Source organism: Vicugna pacos, chromosome 4, assembly GCF_048564905.1.
Source record: "Vicugna pacos chromosome 4, VicPac4, whole genome shotgun sequence".
In the NCBI taxonomy this organism is placed as follows: Eukaryota; Metazoa; Chordata; class Mammalia; order Artiodactyla; family Camelidae; genus Vicugna; species Vicugna pacos.
In genome coordinates this window covers 67,006,511-67,023,496 of record NC_132990.1, presented here as the reverse complement: position 1 = coordinate 67,023,496, position 16,986 = coordinate 67,006,511, and the positions used below count along the sequence as shown (strand labels likewise).

Below are 16,986 nucleotides of genomic sequence, written 5' to 3'. Positions count from 1 at the left end.
CTAGCAAAGGGTCACCTCACAGCTTTCATTTTCTTCTCAAGTTGCTTTTCTGATTCTTGCTGTTGTGCCTTTTTAATATACTGTGGCTCTTAAAATCGGCCCCTTTCATCCTATAATTCTGGCCCAAATAGATTTTATTACTACTAGACATAATTTCGGGGTTTGGTGTGCAATTTGCTAGGCTTTTACGGCCAGAAGAGAAAATTAATTTCCAGCTTTTATTTAGCTTGTGGAATAGCAGCAATTAAGTCTGCCAGTATTTTTGTTTTTAAAGTCAAGTTGTTATTTTCAGTTGTACCTAGTTCTTAGGAAGGGGAGGCGGGTGGTGGCGGCTGTAAGGCACCGTCTGCTGTCTTTGCCGGCCGGCCCTTCGGTGGTGGACGGAGTTAAGGCTTCCCTTTGCACGTGTTCGCAGAGGCGTCGGGGGAAGGCTGGAGGGGGCAGGACCCTCGCGGTGACCTGCATGGCCTCCTAACAGAGATCCAGGCTCTGCGGGCACCGCCGGAAAGGAGCACCGAGCCCAGCAGTGCGCGGCAGAGCGGGCTGCGGGAGCGGCTGGCCACGGGCGGGGAGGAGGCCCCGCAGGCAGCTCTCGCTTCGGCGCTTCAGACCCTGTCCGTCCCCGAGCAGCCCCTGCAGCGGGACAAGCCTGGTACGGCCCGGCCCCTCCTGACTGTTTGCAGTGCAGCTCTGCACGTCTGGGTGGGACGTGGGAGCTTCTGGGTCTTGCGCTTGCTCCAGGGAGCTGGTTTCCCCCTGACGCCTGACAGGCGCTATCCCCAGAGCCGGGGGCCCGAAGGCTAATTAGCTGTCACTTCTGGCAAAATGGCCTTGTCTCTGTCTGGGGCCTCCTGATTCTCAGGGGAGTGGAGTTTGGGCTTCCAGCTGCCCTCCTTGCCTCTAGGCTTGCTCCCTCCCATCCACTTAGTCCTGTCCACATCACCCCACTGCTGAAAATCTTTTTTGTCCCTCTTTATGCCTTGAAAATAAGAATCTACACCTCTTCCTCTGGCTGTCAGTGGCTCAGGATTTGAAAAGCTTCCTGGCAGGTTTGAAAACTGATTCCGTTTGGCTTTTGCTGGCAGGTGTATTGTCCAGCCCCACGGGGAACTTGGAGGGAGCAGGAAGAGGCCACGACCGGGTTCCTGTCCCTCCTCTGCCCCTCCTCTGCCCCACTCCCAGCGTAGGGCCAGGAATCATAAACCGGCACGAGGCCAGGCTCAGAGCAGTCAGACAGGCCATCCTCTTTGCTCTTTGGATGAAGAAACTACGACCCGGAGAGGGTACTGGGTTTGTCCAAAGTGACACAGCAAGCAGGTGACAGAGCTGGAGCTGGGCGTCATTTCCAGCTCCAAGTCCAGTGCTGTTCCTGGAGCACAACGTGGCTTTGGGGAGCCTCAGGTGTCTGGGGGTCGTCATCCTAATGCCCGCAGGGTGGGTGTGCACCTCCGGAGAACAGGGAGTATCAGCATACTTTATAAACGAGTATCACAGAGAAGTTTGGACTACCTCTGCGTAGGACGGGAATTACCTCTGTTGTCTGTAATTAAAAAGACTAAAATCTCTCAAAGAGCCCCTGGTCACCCATCTCTAGAACTTGCAGTGATTGGCTTATGGGTTTCTCCTTGGTAAAGATTTTAAAATTTGAGCCACAAAGATCATGTGACAGTATGAAAAAAAAAGAAAAAAAATCCTTCATGGTTACCGAATAATAATTTTTTACTTTATAAATGTCTCTTCATTTGGTAGTCAAATGTGGGTGTGAATTTATGTCGTTCAGATTGGTTTCTGTGCCATTCTGTGTCCTTTCTTTGCTTCTGCCCAATATCACATCATAGATGTTTCCCCTTCTTCCACGTGGGCTTCCTAATTATTGTTTTCAGATAATTGCCAGTCACCAGACCGTTAACCCTGGCGATTGTTAAAGTGGTCTCTGATTTGGAGCTTTAGGAAACATCAGTGTTAATACGCTCTTTCTGCTCAACAGCGTTCTTAGGGTAAAATCCTACGAGGGGAACCTCCTGGGGTCCAAAAGGTGCCGTATTGCTGGCCCCCGCGCGGGGCACCCAGCAGCCATGGGCCTGGCCCTCTCAGGGCTTTGAGGAATGAGACCGAGATGGGGGTGGGCTAGGGAGACAGGAGCAGGGAGAAGGATTCAGTGCCTGGTGCCCAGGACGGAGATTTGGGATTGCTGATGTGAGGAGGCCACTGAACAGCCTTTGTCTGTTGTTGAATTTTGTCCAGGATCCGCCCTAGATGGGCCTTGAAAGGCCGAGCATGTGCTCAAAATTCCTCCGCATTAAAGTTCTCCAGTTTCCTTGAGTGAAGTTTAAAATTACATTGTAGGCAGCGGCGTTTTTCCCTTTGCCAAAAAACCTTTCAGGGCGGTATTTAAGTGCGGCTGTTTTAAAGTTCTGCTCTAAAGATGGCTGTTTTTGCAGAAAGCGATCCCTCTCAGGGGCCGGCTCCATGGAGCTGACCCCTGATTCCTTGATCCCAGAATCGAAGTGCACCCTCGGGCGGTGCCTGGGTGGGAACGAGCTGGGCGGGACAGCGTAAGGCCTGGGCCCAGTCCTCGCTCTGCCACTGATGCTCTGGCTGCTGCAGGCGGATCGCCTCCTGTCTCTGCCCCTTGGTCCCCTCTCCCAGGAAATCTGAATTGCAGTGCCGTCCTGCCCACCGAGCTACTGAGAGTTCAGCTGGGAAAGTGCTTGTCTCAATTATAGCATGTGGCTGGTCATCTAATTGGTTTTGCCTCCTTTACGTGGTTTCAAATGCATCACCTGCCAAGTCCTACTGCCGGTCACTCTTCTCCCTTGCCCGGGTTACTGCAGCGGCCTCCCGACTCCATCCTCCAGCCCCAAACAGATCTCAGCCTGGCACTGCCTCGCCTAACGCTCTGAGTGGTCCCCACCTCGTTCTCCCTGAATGCGTCATGAGGGCCCTCTCCTCCGCGCCTGGGCACCTGCCCCTTCCTCTGTCTGCATGTCTGCCTCCTGGGCTTCCAGCCTCACTTGAGCTCCCACAGCCCCCATGCTTCCCTCCCTCAGCCCTGACCCCTGAGAGGAAACGGCCTCTTTGCTTGTCTGGATGAGAGGGTCCTTCCAGGGAGAGGCCGGGCCTGCTCACCCTGCATCCGCTGTGTCCCGCGCAGGGCCTGGCAGGAGAGCTGCCCGGTGAGGACTTGAACGAATGCGCGTGTGTGTCTGGTGCTTCATTCCCATTCCAGTCTCTCTCAAATGTTGATGACAGTGAAATTAGAACTTTTGATGGTTTATTTTCCCTTGTTTGGCATCTTGTAGATGGTGACAGGTGTCCCATGGCGCTTGATAATTCGCATGACCTGTTTGATTCCACCCCGGCACTGCCACCAAGATCAGGTACAAAGCTGAAGTCTGGGTAACTATGGCATGGTTGGGTTTGGCAGTGGGACTTTTCAAATTGGAGGCAAGGGGGGCCCCTGGTCCCAACTCAAAGGGTTACTGGGCAGGATTTGGGGTTTTATGTTCTCAGTATTTCTGGCTGACGATCTTGTCCTCCAAGCTGGTTAATACATTCCTTGGTGTTACCAGCCTCAGCAACATCAGTGGTCTGGGGCCCAGTTACCCTGGATTAAAGTGTGACCACCTGAGTGTGGCCTTCAAGGCCCCGCAGCATCCAGCCTGAGCGGGCCCGTCCAGCCGCACCCCTCTGCCCTCATGGTCCACACAGACAGGTCGCCATCCTGCAGACGGGTCTGCACTCTCCTCTCACTGGGACTGTGCAGTGGGCCTCCTGCCTTTGTCAGACCGACTTTGCCCCCTTCTCTGCCAGTGAAAATCTTGCTACTTCCTCAAGACTCATCCGGAATGCGAACTGCTCTAGGAAATGTCTTTCCTGATGTCCCTCATCAGAATTATCTGTATGGGCTTCTGTTGATCCAAAGGTGAAAAGTGGCAGGCTTTTACCTCTGTGTAGCGTAATCCTTGCTGCCTATTCAACCCAGCACATTTGTTGCTTCTTCCAGGAAGCCTTCCTTGATCTCCCTTGCTGCACAGAGAGCTCTGAGCTCCAGCTCTTTGTTGTCATGCTATTACACCTCCTACACGGAGCCTGTGTTCTGACTAGACTCCGGGTGGGCCCCTGGAGTGCAGGCCCAGGCCTGATTCGTCCGTGTAGATCAGGGCTCTTCTGCAGAACAGGTGCCTGGTGAATGCTGGTTGAAATAAAGTGATTTCTCCCACAACGTGAATAAGCCCAGCATGGGGCGATATGCAGACTGGGGTCCTGGACCCAGGCCTCTTGCCCTCTGGGCTGTGTCAGGAGGCAGTCGGGCCAGCAGGCTCTTAGCCCTCCTGGCTGGCTGAATGTCATCAAGCACAGCTTGTCAAATGCAGAGAGCTGCCTCAAATAGATCTGACATCTTCCCTCTCGTTCTGTAGCTTCAGAGACTCCCCCGCTCTCTGGAAATGATATGGACACCCTCTCCTGCGTCAGTGCCAGCTCGACCACCAGCACCTCGAGTGTGTCCCGCCTGGTCCCTGGCCACTGCCTGTGGGCCAGCAAGAGTGGCTGCCACATCCTGGGTCTGATCGAGGACTACGATGCCCTATGCAGGCAGATCGGCCAGGGCCAGAAGCTCCTTGCAGAGATGGACATTCAGATCCAAGAGGCTCCCAGCCCCACAAGTCAAGAGCTGGGAGCAGAGGTACCCAGAGCAGTGGAGCTGGAGGGAGAGGGGTGCACGTGGGAGCAGGAGTTGAGGGGGTGGGAGAGGGCACATGGGTCTCAGTGAGACCCTGAGAAGAGGGGCCAGGAAACGTAGCCCACGGAACTCAGGGGTCAGGTCCGGTGTAGGGGACTGTTTGTTGTTCTGTGGGAGGGACACTTGCTGAGGTTTGTATGAGGGTCTCTGTGATCACTCTGCTGGGCCCTGCTGCATCGCCCGGGATGGCCTCTGTCTGTCCAGTCTCTCATCCATCCCTCTGTCCTTCAATCCTGCAGTGTGTCCGTCCGTTCATCTGCCCAGTCACCTGTCCATCCACCCTCCCAGGCTCCGTGCTCAGGCTCTGGGGGTGAACAGGGTAGTGAGGCCCTCATGCTCACGCGGCGTGTGGTGGCCCTTGCCGATGTGAACCTCCTTCACCCTCCTCAGCGTTGTCGTGGAGGGCGGGGGCCTGCCATGCTTTCTCGCAGAGGAGCTTTTAGTGTTGTGTTTTCTTTCATCCCAGGGCAGCCTTTACGAAGGTGTCATTCCTACCTTCCAGGCTCTGGAAGAGTAACTCGGAGCAGTCAAGATCTGAACCTAGGTCTCTGTCCTCCAGGGCACTCTCTTTCTCTGTCATCCGGCTTCCTGCAGGGCGCTCTAGTCCCTCCGTCACCTGTGCACACACCTCCCCCTCCCCGGTTCTGTTCAGACTGTAAGGGTTTCTCATTTCTGGGTCTGCTCCTGCCTCCCTACTGTCGTTTCCCGGTCCCCCCGTGCCCTCCAACATGGAAGCCCCTCAGCCCATTCTACCTTCCTGCCTCATCCTCCTGGAATCCTCCTCATTTTAAAGTTACCTCTTGTCAGGGATCCAGGTGCTGGGCGCTTGACGTAAAGCCACTCATTCACTTCCTCCGAGGCTTGGGGTCAGACTTTCATTTTGCCCCCAGTCTGGACTCAGTCTCTGAGCTTCCAGGGGTCACATTTTCTCATCCCTCTTCTTGAGCCCTTACTGAGAATACTTGAGCCCCCTGCTCCCTGTTACCTGTTTTGCCTTTTCGTTTTGTTTTGTTTTACTATATCATAAAAGCCCGTTTTGCATTTTCTATTCTATTAGACGGTAGCTCCCAGGGAGCAGGGAGAGTGTGTCTTGCTCAGCGTTAACACGACCAGTGCCTAGCACAGGGCCTGGCGTGCGGCAGGTGCGTGCTAGACATTTGCTGAATGAATGAATAGGTATTGATAAGATTATTGTTATTTTACAGAAGCTGGAAACTAAGGAAAAGCCTAAAAACAAACATCTATAAAAATGCCACGTAGCGGTCAACACTTAAAACTTGATGTATGCACTTTAAGCTCATTCATAAAGTTTAATAAAACTGACCCAGAATCTGTGAAGTTCATATTTGCCTTTCAGTTAACACTTTAACATTTTTCCTGTCTCATTCCATGTTTTTCTAGAACTTGACTTTGAATGGCTGAAAAATGAGCTAACGTGTGGCTGTGTCCCCGTCTGCGAGCTCTCTTTCCTGTTTGTTGGACGTCTAAGCTGTGATGAGCATCCTTAATAGTAGATCTCTGGCCATATCTTTGATCCGCTCAGTAGGGACGGATTCCCGATGTGGAATCACTCGCCCAAGGGCTGTGTGGACTCCTTGGGGCTCTTGGTGGTGATGCTGCTGTGTTACGTCCCCAAAACTTGTTCTCTGTTTACAAGTGAGAGTGTCTCCCTGCACCTTTGTCTTCATTGAGCATTTTTATTTATAAATGTTTTTTTGCCAAGTAGATAGCTTAAAAGAGTGCGTTGTTTTATTTTATATTTATTTTATTATTTGTGAAGACAATGCTCTTCTAATTTCTTTTTTTTTTCTTTTTTCATTTATTTCGTCCTTTCCCTTCTCTGACTCATGTCCTTTGCTTTCCCATGGCCTTGACATCCCCCGGTTTGAGTTCGCTTCTGGCAGCGGAGAGGGTGAGGGGGACTTGACCAGACGCCCTATCGTATTGGCAGGAGGCAGAGCTGTGGAGCTGGGGTTGCTGAGGACAGAAGCATCCGCGCTGGGTCGCTGGCCTCTGGGAGAGGCTCCATGGCTATGGGGACAGGAAAAGGGCCGGACCACAGACCCTCTTCTTGGCGTAGTGAATGTAGTTAATGCAGGTGGCTATTAATCATGGTTATTGATTGGACTAAAATCACCAACGAAGTTCTCTCATAATCTGTAATTCACCGTCTTTAAGAATAAATTGATGTCTTCCAGTACCAGACTCCTGCTCAGCATGTGGGACGCAGGCCCTGAAGCCTGGAGATTTACATTGCCCATTAAAGCTGGCTTGTCCATCTTTTTTTAGGACTGCGTGTAACAGCCTTCTCACCCCACCCCCCATGCAGGGTCCACACTCGGCGCCCCTGAGCAGCTTTGTCACCGGTGTGAGCGCAGCCAGGCTGACCTTGGACGAGGCCGCGAGGCTGCTGACGCTTCTCTGGAGGGTGTCACTCCCCACTGATGGCCAGTGCACGCCTCACTGTCAACAGGTGGGTGGGGACACTTGGGTGCAGAGGCTCAAGGATGCGCTGGGCCTGTGTCTCATTCTCTTCCGTGTCCAGCCCAGAACCTGGTCCATGCAGATGTGCCCGCCGTTCGGGGGCTGTGCTGGAGGGCAGGGAGGGCTCCGTGTTTGTTAAGAGTGACAGGTCAGATGCCCTGCAGGCTTGGCTGGTGGCCTGGACCCAACCATGTCCCCACTCCTAGCACATCTTTGTTGAGGGAAGCCATGTCCACATTCTCCACATGAGGAAGCTGAGGCTCGGGGTGTGAGGCACATACTCAAGGTTACAGAGCTGGTTTGGAAGCCCAGGTGTTGAATCCCAAGGACAAACTTATTTATAGGCTCCACGTTCCAGGTTGTCCTCGTGGACTCGCTCACTCCATTCTACTCAAAACCTCTTTCTTCTCTGATGCCTTCTCTGGGCTGTCTGATTCTTTTCGATAGCCTTCAGCATCATATTTTAGTGAGCTTTGTTCAAATCTATTTTAGCTACTTAGAAACTACTTTTATTTTTAACCAGTGAAAATCCTTTGTTACAAAACCATTGAAATTTCCCTTAAAAGCTCAACTTTGCGGTAACTTGAACGTGACCGAATTAAGAAGAGTTGCTCACCCCTTCATCCCCATCCCCATCCCCACCCATCATGGCACAAGTTAGGAGTTGGGCCAAGCAGACGCTGTCCCCCTGGTTTTGTGGGGAACATGCCGTCTGATGACAAGGTCAGCTCTGCTCTGGTCGTCAGAGGAGCCTGCCTGGAAGAAGGAGCACGCTGGTTAAAGGAGAGTTAGAGCTGTTTGCTTCGTGGCCTGAGAGATGCTGTCCCCTTTATCTAACCTATAAATGTTTGCCAAAGGCCAGCGGGAGGGCAGAAGGGAAATCTACACTCCCCGTCCTCACTCACCGAGTTCAGCCCTCTGACGGCTCTCAGACCTCCTGACCACGGCAGAGAGGTAGCTTTGAAGCAGCTCTCAGCTCAGAGGCTTTCGCTGAGCCTGTCCTTAGATTTCCCTCTTGGGATCCTGGGGGAAGTCTGGGTGCCCGAGGCTCAGGGAAGTACAGACCCGGCCACTGTGCAGGGAAGCCTTGTTGTGCCCACTTTGAGCTGTGCGGACCTGGCCTGAAAGATGGCCTGTTGGAGAGGAAGACGGCCTGGCCCGCTGGGTTCCAGCCCCACGCTGGCCTTCCCTGGCCTCCTAACCCACCAAGCTCTTTTCCATCTTGAGTCCAGAAGACACGGATGCTTCCTTCCAGCCGGCTCCTTCTCACCTCTCAGGGCTCAGCTTGAATGTTACTCCAAGGTCAGAGGCTCCCTGGTCACTCAGTCCTGGCAGCCTCTCCTGTTTCATCCTAACCCTATCACAGGTTACAATTACAGACTTCTTTAACATCTGTATCCCTCCACTTTCCATGAGGGGCCGTGACTTTGGTTCATATGTTTTTTCTCTTTTTATTTTGTTCATATTTTTGAGTGAATGAATGAATGATTTCCTCTCACCCTCCCACACTAATACTTGCCCATATGATTTTTGAAGCACAACATTTCACCCTCGATGCAGTGTTTTTGTCCTCAGTACGCAGTCTGTTAAATAGATGGAATGCAGCTCTCACTGCTGTTACGTGTGTGCATAAATACAACTTCGAGTCCAGCTGGTCTCCCCCACTAGCACGTTAGTCCAGGAACTGGCCGGTGCCTGTGATGATTCACCACTTATTTACGAGGGTTCCTCAGGTAATTGATTTCGCTCACTTTAACATCACAGAATTTTAGAGCCACAAAAAGGACCTCAGAGATGCTCCGATGTGGTTGCTGGTGTTCACGGACCCCCTGTGTGGTGTGAAATTGCCTCTAGCCACTTTTCTGTCCCTGCCTATGTTTCATACGGTGCCTTTTTCTTGGTGTGAAATCTGCGTAAAGCATGTTCCCAAGTTTCCACCAGCAGCTCCAATGGTTTTTCACTACCTGGTGTTTTTTCTGAATGTCATTAAACTGCCTTTTGCATCTTCTGCAGTCCGTAGGACCACTCTGTGTGTCCATCTATCAGTTTATCTAAGAAAGTTGTGTGGAGAGGTACACGTATGAACACATATTTGTTTATAAAAATGTTTTTAAGTAGAAGGATGAACAATAACAGAACAGTCTACATCTAGGGGTGGGAAGGAAGAGGATGGATGGTAGATTTCTCAGAATTGACCTTGTTTCATAAATTTGACTTGGAAACTGTGTAAATGCTTTATATAATTATAAATAAAAATTAATCAAATGGGACAAAAACAGCTTCTAAAAACGCAGAACAGGTTAAAACAAACCGACTTTCCTGTGAATGGTGTTGGAGGCATAATCACACAAAGAGGAAACATTTCAGTGACTAAAACTCAGTAATTTGACTGTAGAGTCCTAGTGGAAATACTGAACAGGTAAAAAGAACTGCAAAAATTTTTTTAGCTGTTTTCAATGATTATATTTTTAGTAATAATATTTGTATAGATATCTTGAAATTATTATATATGATAAAACAAATAACTTATTATATTGAAATTTTTACTGTCAGGGAAGAGATATAAATTAAAAAATCAGAGAAGTTAAAACCCTATAATCCCTAATTTGAACTGGAAATACCAGTATGAACCTGTGATGTATTTTCTATTTAAAAAATTTACTAATTCCCTTTACTTAAAAGGCTCTAAAGATGTCCAGTCCAGTACCAGTGAGCACCTCTGGTACCAAATTGTGGTTTCTAAATACCCATTTTTTTTTTACTAAAAGAAACTAGGGCTCGTTGGAGAGATGGCTTGATTCTAGGCATGGGCCTGGAAATGTGAGCTTAGCACATCTTTTCATCCTAAGGAAAAAAGGGAGAAAAGAGACAGTGAAACTTGCGTGTTTACACTGGTTCTCAGATTATGGTCCCTGGACTGACAGCCTCAGCACCATCTGGAAACTTGTTGGAAGGGCAAATTTTTGGGCCTCACCGCAGATCTACTGAATCAGAATGTCTGGGAGTGGCCCCAGCGGTCTGTTTTCACAAGTCCTCTTGGCAGCTCTGAGAACCACTGGATTAAAAGGAACTGGAGACAGAATAGACAGGTGTAAAACGTGGAGTTTATTTGGATGCTGAATCAAACCAGTTGTATACAAAAATAAAATTAGGGTGCAGTCAGGGAACCGTATCAAGTGACATCTATTTGGTGACACTAAGCAGTCACTGTCATTGTTTCAGATGGGATAATGATGCTGTGATTTTCAAAAGAATTTTTTCTTCTAGAGCTATATACTGAAGCATGATTGTCCTCCAGGATGGATTCTAACAATGATTTTAGGGTGAGGTTGGGCAGGGATGTAGGTGAAGCAAATTTGGCCATGATTTGATAATTGCTAAAGCTGGGTGGGTACCTGGTAGTTCATCATCCTGTTCTTTCTACTTTTGTAAAATGTTTGAGATTTTTCATTTTTAAAAAGAAAACAAACAAGCCAGAAAAAAAAAAAAACCAGAAGATAGGCAGGACATTCGTGACTAAGTCCCAGCTCTGAGGCCTGAGGAGGTTACTCTGTTGAGCTCCTGCTGGGTGTCAGGTGCTCTGCTAAACACTCAGCATCTCATTTTGTCCCTCATAGTGGCTTCAGAGAGTTCAGGAGTAGTATTCGCACTTTCCGGACGTGAGAGCTGAACCTCCCTTGCTGTACCATCTTGACAGTTGAAAGAGACCGAGCCTGGGCCTTGGAGATCTGCTGTTTTTACCATGGTGTATTCATCCGCTGAAACTGAAGATTTTTAATTTCAGAGGAACAGCGTAATTGAAATTCCTTGTCTTCAGTGCGGGATAGAATACGTCCAGGGTGTTTTGAGAGCGCAGGTGAATCCACCAGTTGGCAGATGGTGTCACAGCGCCTACCCTGTACCAGACGCCGGAGGTCAGAGGGGAGAACTGAGTTCCACCCTCAGGGAGCTTGTGAAATGGACCATGGTAGGGGAGCACTGGGCACGATGGTACCCAAAGGAGCAGTAACTAACTAGTGGGGGAGGGTCTTAGGGAGAGCTTCCTGGAGGAGGTGATGCCTGAGCTGACTTTAGAGAGAGAAGGTAGCCAGGTGGGGTGAGAAATAATCATCTTCGCTGCCTTCAGGCATTGTCTCATCCGAGCCTCCCTCTGCTGCTGTGTGAGAAGAGGGCTCGGGGGTCACGTGAAACTAAGGCTCTGAGTGGAGAGTGACTTTGCCCCAGAAGGTGTGGCCTACAAAGCCACGATCAGAACCCAGACCTCTGTGGGCTCTCACCCTGAGGAAGAGAATCAAAGAAAACCTAATGTTTAAATTAGGACCTGTTTTGGAAGCACAGTTGAAGCCCTTGTAGCTGACACGATTGGTTAATCTTAAAAGTAGGCTAAAGCAGGGAATCAAAAAATAATACATACCTTAAACATTTCAGTTTAACTTAAAACAGTTAAATGTACATTCATTTGCCATTCTTTTGATGTGGGGCCAGGGCCTTTTCTTTGAAAATGGGTCTGCTGATTGAAGTTCCACATCTTCTTTCTTTCATAAACTACATCCATAATGTATGTCTGTCACTTCCAATTTCTGTTTCTTTAAGATGAAGGAAAAACTTAGTCACTTGCAAAGCAGTTTGCTTGTAGAATTCTTCTAGACTGTATTCCTCCCGCTTCTTTTACGGTTGAGTCACCCACACCTAATTCGCCAGAAATGTGTTTTTTAGTGACTTGCCTTTATCCAGTCTTTCCGGAAACATACGTTAGTTTTCATACAAGCCGTTCTCTCTTTTTGTACACATAGCTCATGGCTCGACTTAATCCTTAATTAAATCATATAGCTGATCACAAGTACAAGGGCCATAGACGAGTTTGGGACAAACTAAACTGATTCTTCATCAGCAGACAGTCCAGCCTCCCTCCTTGTGCAAGCAGTGGGGTTTTGATGTAGCAGAGGGTGGCCTGTGCCAGTGTATCTTAACAGCCCAGGTGTTTCATGAGAAGGAGGAGTGTCCTTACCCCCATGAACTGGTTCAGTGGAGATACTTAAAGAGAGCCTCTGTGGTGTGTATGTTACACTTTCAAGGCCTGGGGACTCTGGTTTTGCCCCCATCTACTCTCTCCTCACTTCTGAAAAATCAAAACGGTTTCTCCTAATAGATCATATTCTACTAATAATGCTCTGATAGTCTCTTTTTAAGATTTAAGCACTAAATTTTTTTTAAAAATCAGCATTAAAAAAAAACCAACCTCAAACAATTCTGATAAATTAAAAAAGTGAAAAATAAAATATTCCAATTTCCATCTCTCAGAAATAAATCGCTCTTAACATTTTCATGATGCTTCTGTCATCAGAGTTTGGACATCTTGAGATATGTACATCTATAGATAGAGATATATGTGTTCAGTTTCATGGAACAAGAATGCCTGGTATACACAATAGCTGTTCTGGGCTCTTCTTGTCACTAATTATGATCATCTTTCAATGTCAATAAATGAAGTTCTACACCATCATTTTTTAATAGCTGCGAAATTATTCTATTGTATGTAAGTACCGTAATTGAGTTATCTAGCTCCCTATTAAAACAAATCGGGTTGTTTATTTTTTCCTGCTGTGAGCTGCGCTGAGGTGGACATCCTGGAGCGTGGGCGTTATCTTGTGCCTGCATTGCTCTTCCTCGGGGTAAGCGCCCATGTGTGGAATTGCCGGGTCAGAGGCTTGGGCGCAGTTTACAACATGCTCCGTCCTGCCTGGCGTGGGTCCCCCTGGGCTGAGTTAATTCACAGCCCCACCAGCCGTCCTGAGAGCGCTTGCCCCACACCCTCACTGCCGCTGGATTTTGCCTGGTTTTGTCCATCTGAGCGACTGAAAATGGCTTCCAGTTTCTATTCAAATACCTTTGTTGGCAAGGTTGAACACTTTTTATATGGTTTTTGTAATTCTTTCTATACAATCTGACATTTTATATTCTTTGTTCATTCTTCGAACTCCTTTTTTTTCTTGTTAGGCTGGAGAAATGAAAGCAGAGATCACCAAACTACACAAAAAATTATTTGAACAAGAAAAGAAGTTGCAAAACACCATGAAGCTTTTGCAGCTGAGCAAGAACCAGGAAAAAGTCATCTTTGATCAATGTAAGTGGCCGGGGGCCAGCCACCACGTGGGACTGTGTCCTGCCTCTGAGGACGAAGAGCCCAGCCCCGGCGTGTCAGCACGCCTACTTTTTATGGGTTTCCTTTTGCACTTCACCCTCCCCGACCCTCATGGACCAATGAGTTCACTTAACAGACTTCCCAGGAGGCAGGGAATCCTCTTCAGGGGCTGCGTGGTCCCCCAGGCGGGCATGGTGAGGCTTGACAGGGCCGGGTGCCTGGCCGTGGAGGGGCGGGGGTGGTGTTGGAACATAGTGAGGGGGTGGCCCTGGCAGAGCGGTCGTATCTGAGGTGGCGGTGGAGCATTCAGGTCAGACCCCTGGGGCAGTGAGGTGGTGGGAGGTGGTACTTTTGTTCAGCCCTCGAGTCCAGGGAAGGTTGGGGCTCTCGGCATTGGCATTGCCCCATGTCTGTTGTCCTGAACCGTCACAGGGCACATGAAGTTTGCCCCGTTGACAGGTGAGCAGATTTTAGAAGTAGATTCTGATGTATGTCTGAGTAGTTACGGCGGCAGATCCAGAGGACAGAGCCCGGCCCTGAGTCCTGGGTCGGGGAGCGTGGAATCACTAGTGAGGGCGGCTCAGATCTCTGCCCTCCTGTGTGACCTGGAATAAATGACTGAACTCTCTGAGTTTTAGATCCCTCGTCTCTAACCAGAGACAGTAATTCCAAAGGACTCAGACTGGCCAGATGGGCCTGGGGTCTCATCCCAACTTTATAAAAAAAATGTGCCCACTTCCTCATCTGTAAAATCGGGGTGGTAATGATCCCTCAACTCCCCTGTACCCTTCCCGAGTCAGAATCGATGCTCAGTGTATGTTAGTTCTCTGCCTCTTTTATGCCTTTAGGTCAGACTGAATTCTGGGTATGGAGGTGGGAGCAAACCATTAATAGTCAGCGAAAGCCCAAAGCTGTTGCAGCATCTCCCATGTTGAGATGATGTCACTCAGTCTCAGTGCTTAACACAGAGCCAGGGCTTGCCTGAGGGGGGAGGCCTGCCCAGGGCCATGCAGCTGGTTGCCAAGCCGGGCCTGCAACTCCTCTGCCAGGCTCGGCCGCCCCTCCTGAGGTCCCCAGACCCCGCCAGCCTCCAGGGTCTGCTCTGAGTGAAAGTTGGCATTGTGTCCCCTCCTCTTCCTTCCCCACCTGAAGACAAGGAGGAGCAGGGCCCGGGCAGGCCCACCAGCCTGTGCACCGCTGAACACTCCACCTCCTCCCAGAGTCTACAGGGAAAGGAAGGCCAAGTGTCCCCGCGAGCCCACCTGCCACTGCCTCCCCACGTGCCCTGGAACTGCCCACTTCACTTCCAGTCTCTAGACAGGAATTCCTGGGGGTGTTCACCGAGGTCACAGCTGGCACACCGCCTGTCACCAGCTGGACCCCACTGAGGCTGGTGTCCTCCTCGCCAGCCCCCTGCTGAGGTGGCACGGTCCCGAGTCTGACCTGGGACCTAGTCATGCCTCTGCCTCTGCCTTGACGTGGGACAGGTTGTTGCCTCTCTGTCCCTGGGGCTTCTCATTACACTGGGGGTTTCTTGCTCTGAACGTGGGCGATGCTGTTCAGACGTGGGGGCCCCTTCAAACTTGGGCCGGGTGAGCCTTCACTCTTTTTCTTGCTCTTTTGGCATCTCCAGTACATTGTGACATTATTTTTAGCCTCCACAGACACAGCACTTAATCTTTCCTGGGTCACAGACCCTTTGGCGAATCTCCCGAGAGGTACGAGTTCTCTCCCCAGAAAGACACACACATCCATGTGCACACAAAGTTTGCACCTAGCTTCTGGGGATTTCAGATGCCCCGAAGCTCAGCCTTGGACCCCGGTTAAGGACTTCTGCCCTGTGGCGTGGGGTTGAGGAGGGCACAGAGAGGCACCGGGCACCTCTGAAGTTCACGTTGCCCAGTTAAAAACAAAGCCTGCACCATCTGCCCCTTCCCTTGGGGTCGCAGGTTACAAACAGGCTTTGTTACCTCCAGATGGGAATTTTTGTGAGGCAAGAAGCATTTTCTCAAGGCCCCCACGTGGCACCTATTCTGAATAAGCCATCGGGGAGTTGGGCTGTGTGTGTTGGTGGGGAGTCTCCTCCAGCCTTGGGCACCTCTGGCCAAATGCCCAGGTCCAGAAGCCCATGGCTTCTGCGGGGAGTGGATGGAGTCCCTGGCCGTCACCAGAGCCCGTTGAGAATGGATCCCCGATCAAGCGAGCCCTCCACAGTGGTAGCATCCTCGCTGCTGCTGGCCTTTGTGCTGGACAAGACAAGGACCTGGGGAGGAGGCCACTTCACTTTATAGTTGCTTCCCTGAAAGCGGGCACTCCCATCCCTCGTGGGGGGATGGACTTGAGGAGAGGCCACTGGTCCACCCGCTCTGTTGGGCTGTTGGTCCTGGGCTGTGTGACAGGGCAGGCAGGGCCTTCGCACCTCTCTGGTCTGGATGCTGCAGAGTTGTCCACACGCCTGAACCGACTGGGGCCGGGGGCTCCCCCCTGCGCTTGGCTCTTGCACTGTCGTCCTGGGCATCGGTGCTAATCATCCCATTCTTTGCTCTCTCTCCTTAGTGGTTGTAACGCACAAGATCCTGCGGAAAGCCCGAGGAAACCTGGAGGTAACGCCCCTGTGAGGGAGCCGCGGGGGGATGGGGGTGGGTGCCGAGCCGGCACTGACTTAAAAATGAAGTTGAAGGTGAAACCCGGTCGCATGTCTTCCATTAGTTGTATTTTTCTGCCAGCAGCGCATGAAAAGTTTCATTTTATCATGCCCCGTTTTCCGTGGTGGTTCTAATGATGGGTTTGCTGCTCAGCAGTGAGAAATGCAGCAAGTGGTGCCCGGCCAGAGTGGGCGTTTAGTAAGTCTTTCCTGAGTGAACGAGTGCGATCTGGTCTCTCTGTCATTTGCTGCTATAAATATTTGCTGATCAGACAGTGTGTCCTTGAAGGTAGTTTCAGAATAACAATCTCACCTTTAACCTTGTCAGGGATCTTATTTCAGAAACCCTCCATGGAACCTAAAAATTTCCGTTTTTCCCTCCCTTTTCCTAGCTCAGGCCCGGGGGTGCCCATCCTGGAACGGCCAGTCCCAGCAGACCGGGCTCCTGAGTAGAACTGTCCGTCAATAAAGCTCGTGGTTCCCCACCCAGCTCGTCCTGTCTCTTTGTTACAAGTGTGGTTCCTGCTCAGTGAGCGGAAGGGCCCTCTGGCCACTGGAAACCTATTTTTCCCCGTAATGTTTTCTATCCTACAGTTGCTGTGGGGTTGTTGTCAGACGGGGTTCCAGCCTGCGGTGGGCTGAGCATCTCGCCCCCTGGGCCGGCCCGGAGCTGAGGCGGTGGCTTCCGCACAGTGGTGGGCTCACGGCCTCCCTAGATTTGCTCAGTGCTCGGCCGGTCCTGCAATTTGAAGATGCTCGTTAAAGATTCATTTCAATGTGGTGATGCAGTGATTTCCTGTGGAGCCTAAAGCCCAGGTCCTGGACGCCCACATGGGACAGACTGGGGTCTCGGGACTGGAGTGGCCCTCACTGGTCACCTGAGCTCTGTGCCCAGCCCACTCAGTGTCCAGTGAGCAGGGACGCCATCTGGCGAGACCGGGGCACCTGGCACTGCACGATGATGTCCTCGAG

At 50.7% G+C, this 16,986-nt stretch overlaps 1 protein-coding gene across 8 annotated transcripts in view; it reads left to right on the top strand.

Annotated features, from left to right (window-relative positions):
• Positions 1–16,499, top strand: part of CDK5RAP2 (CDK5 regulatory subunit associated protein 2) — a 166,958-nt gene extending 150,459 nt beyond the window's left edge. For 5 of the 8 annotated variants that reach the window (XM_072960013.1, XM_072960016.1, XM_072960015.1 and 2 more), the window contains 7 exons: positions 416–652; positions 3,303–3,380; positions 4,422–4,687; positions 7,074–7,217; positions 13,226–13,352; positions 15,927–15,973; positions 16,407–16,499. In XM_072960013.1, coding sequence (XP_072816114.1) covers positions 416–652; positions 3,303–3,380; positions 4,422–4,687; positions 7,074–7,217; positions 13,226–13,352; positions 15,927–15,973; positions 16,407–16,463 — 956 coding nt within the window. In that variant the 3' untranslated portion in view covers positions 16,464–16,499. The remainder of the gene's footprint in view (positions 1–415; positions 653–3,302; positions 3,381–4,421; positions 4,688–7,073; positions 7,218–13,225; positions 13,353–15,926; positions 15,974–16,406) is intronic. The other 3 variants (XM_072960018.1, XM_072960017.1, XM_072960014.1) reach the window with 2 other exon arrangements.
• The last annotated feature ends 487 nt before the right edge of the window (positions 16,500–16,986 follow it).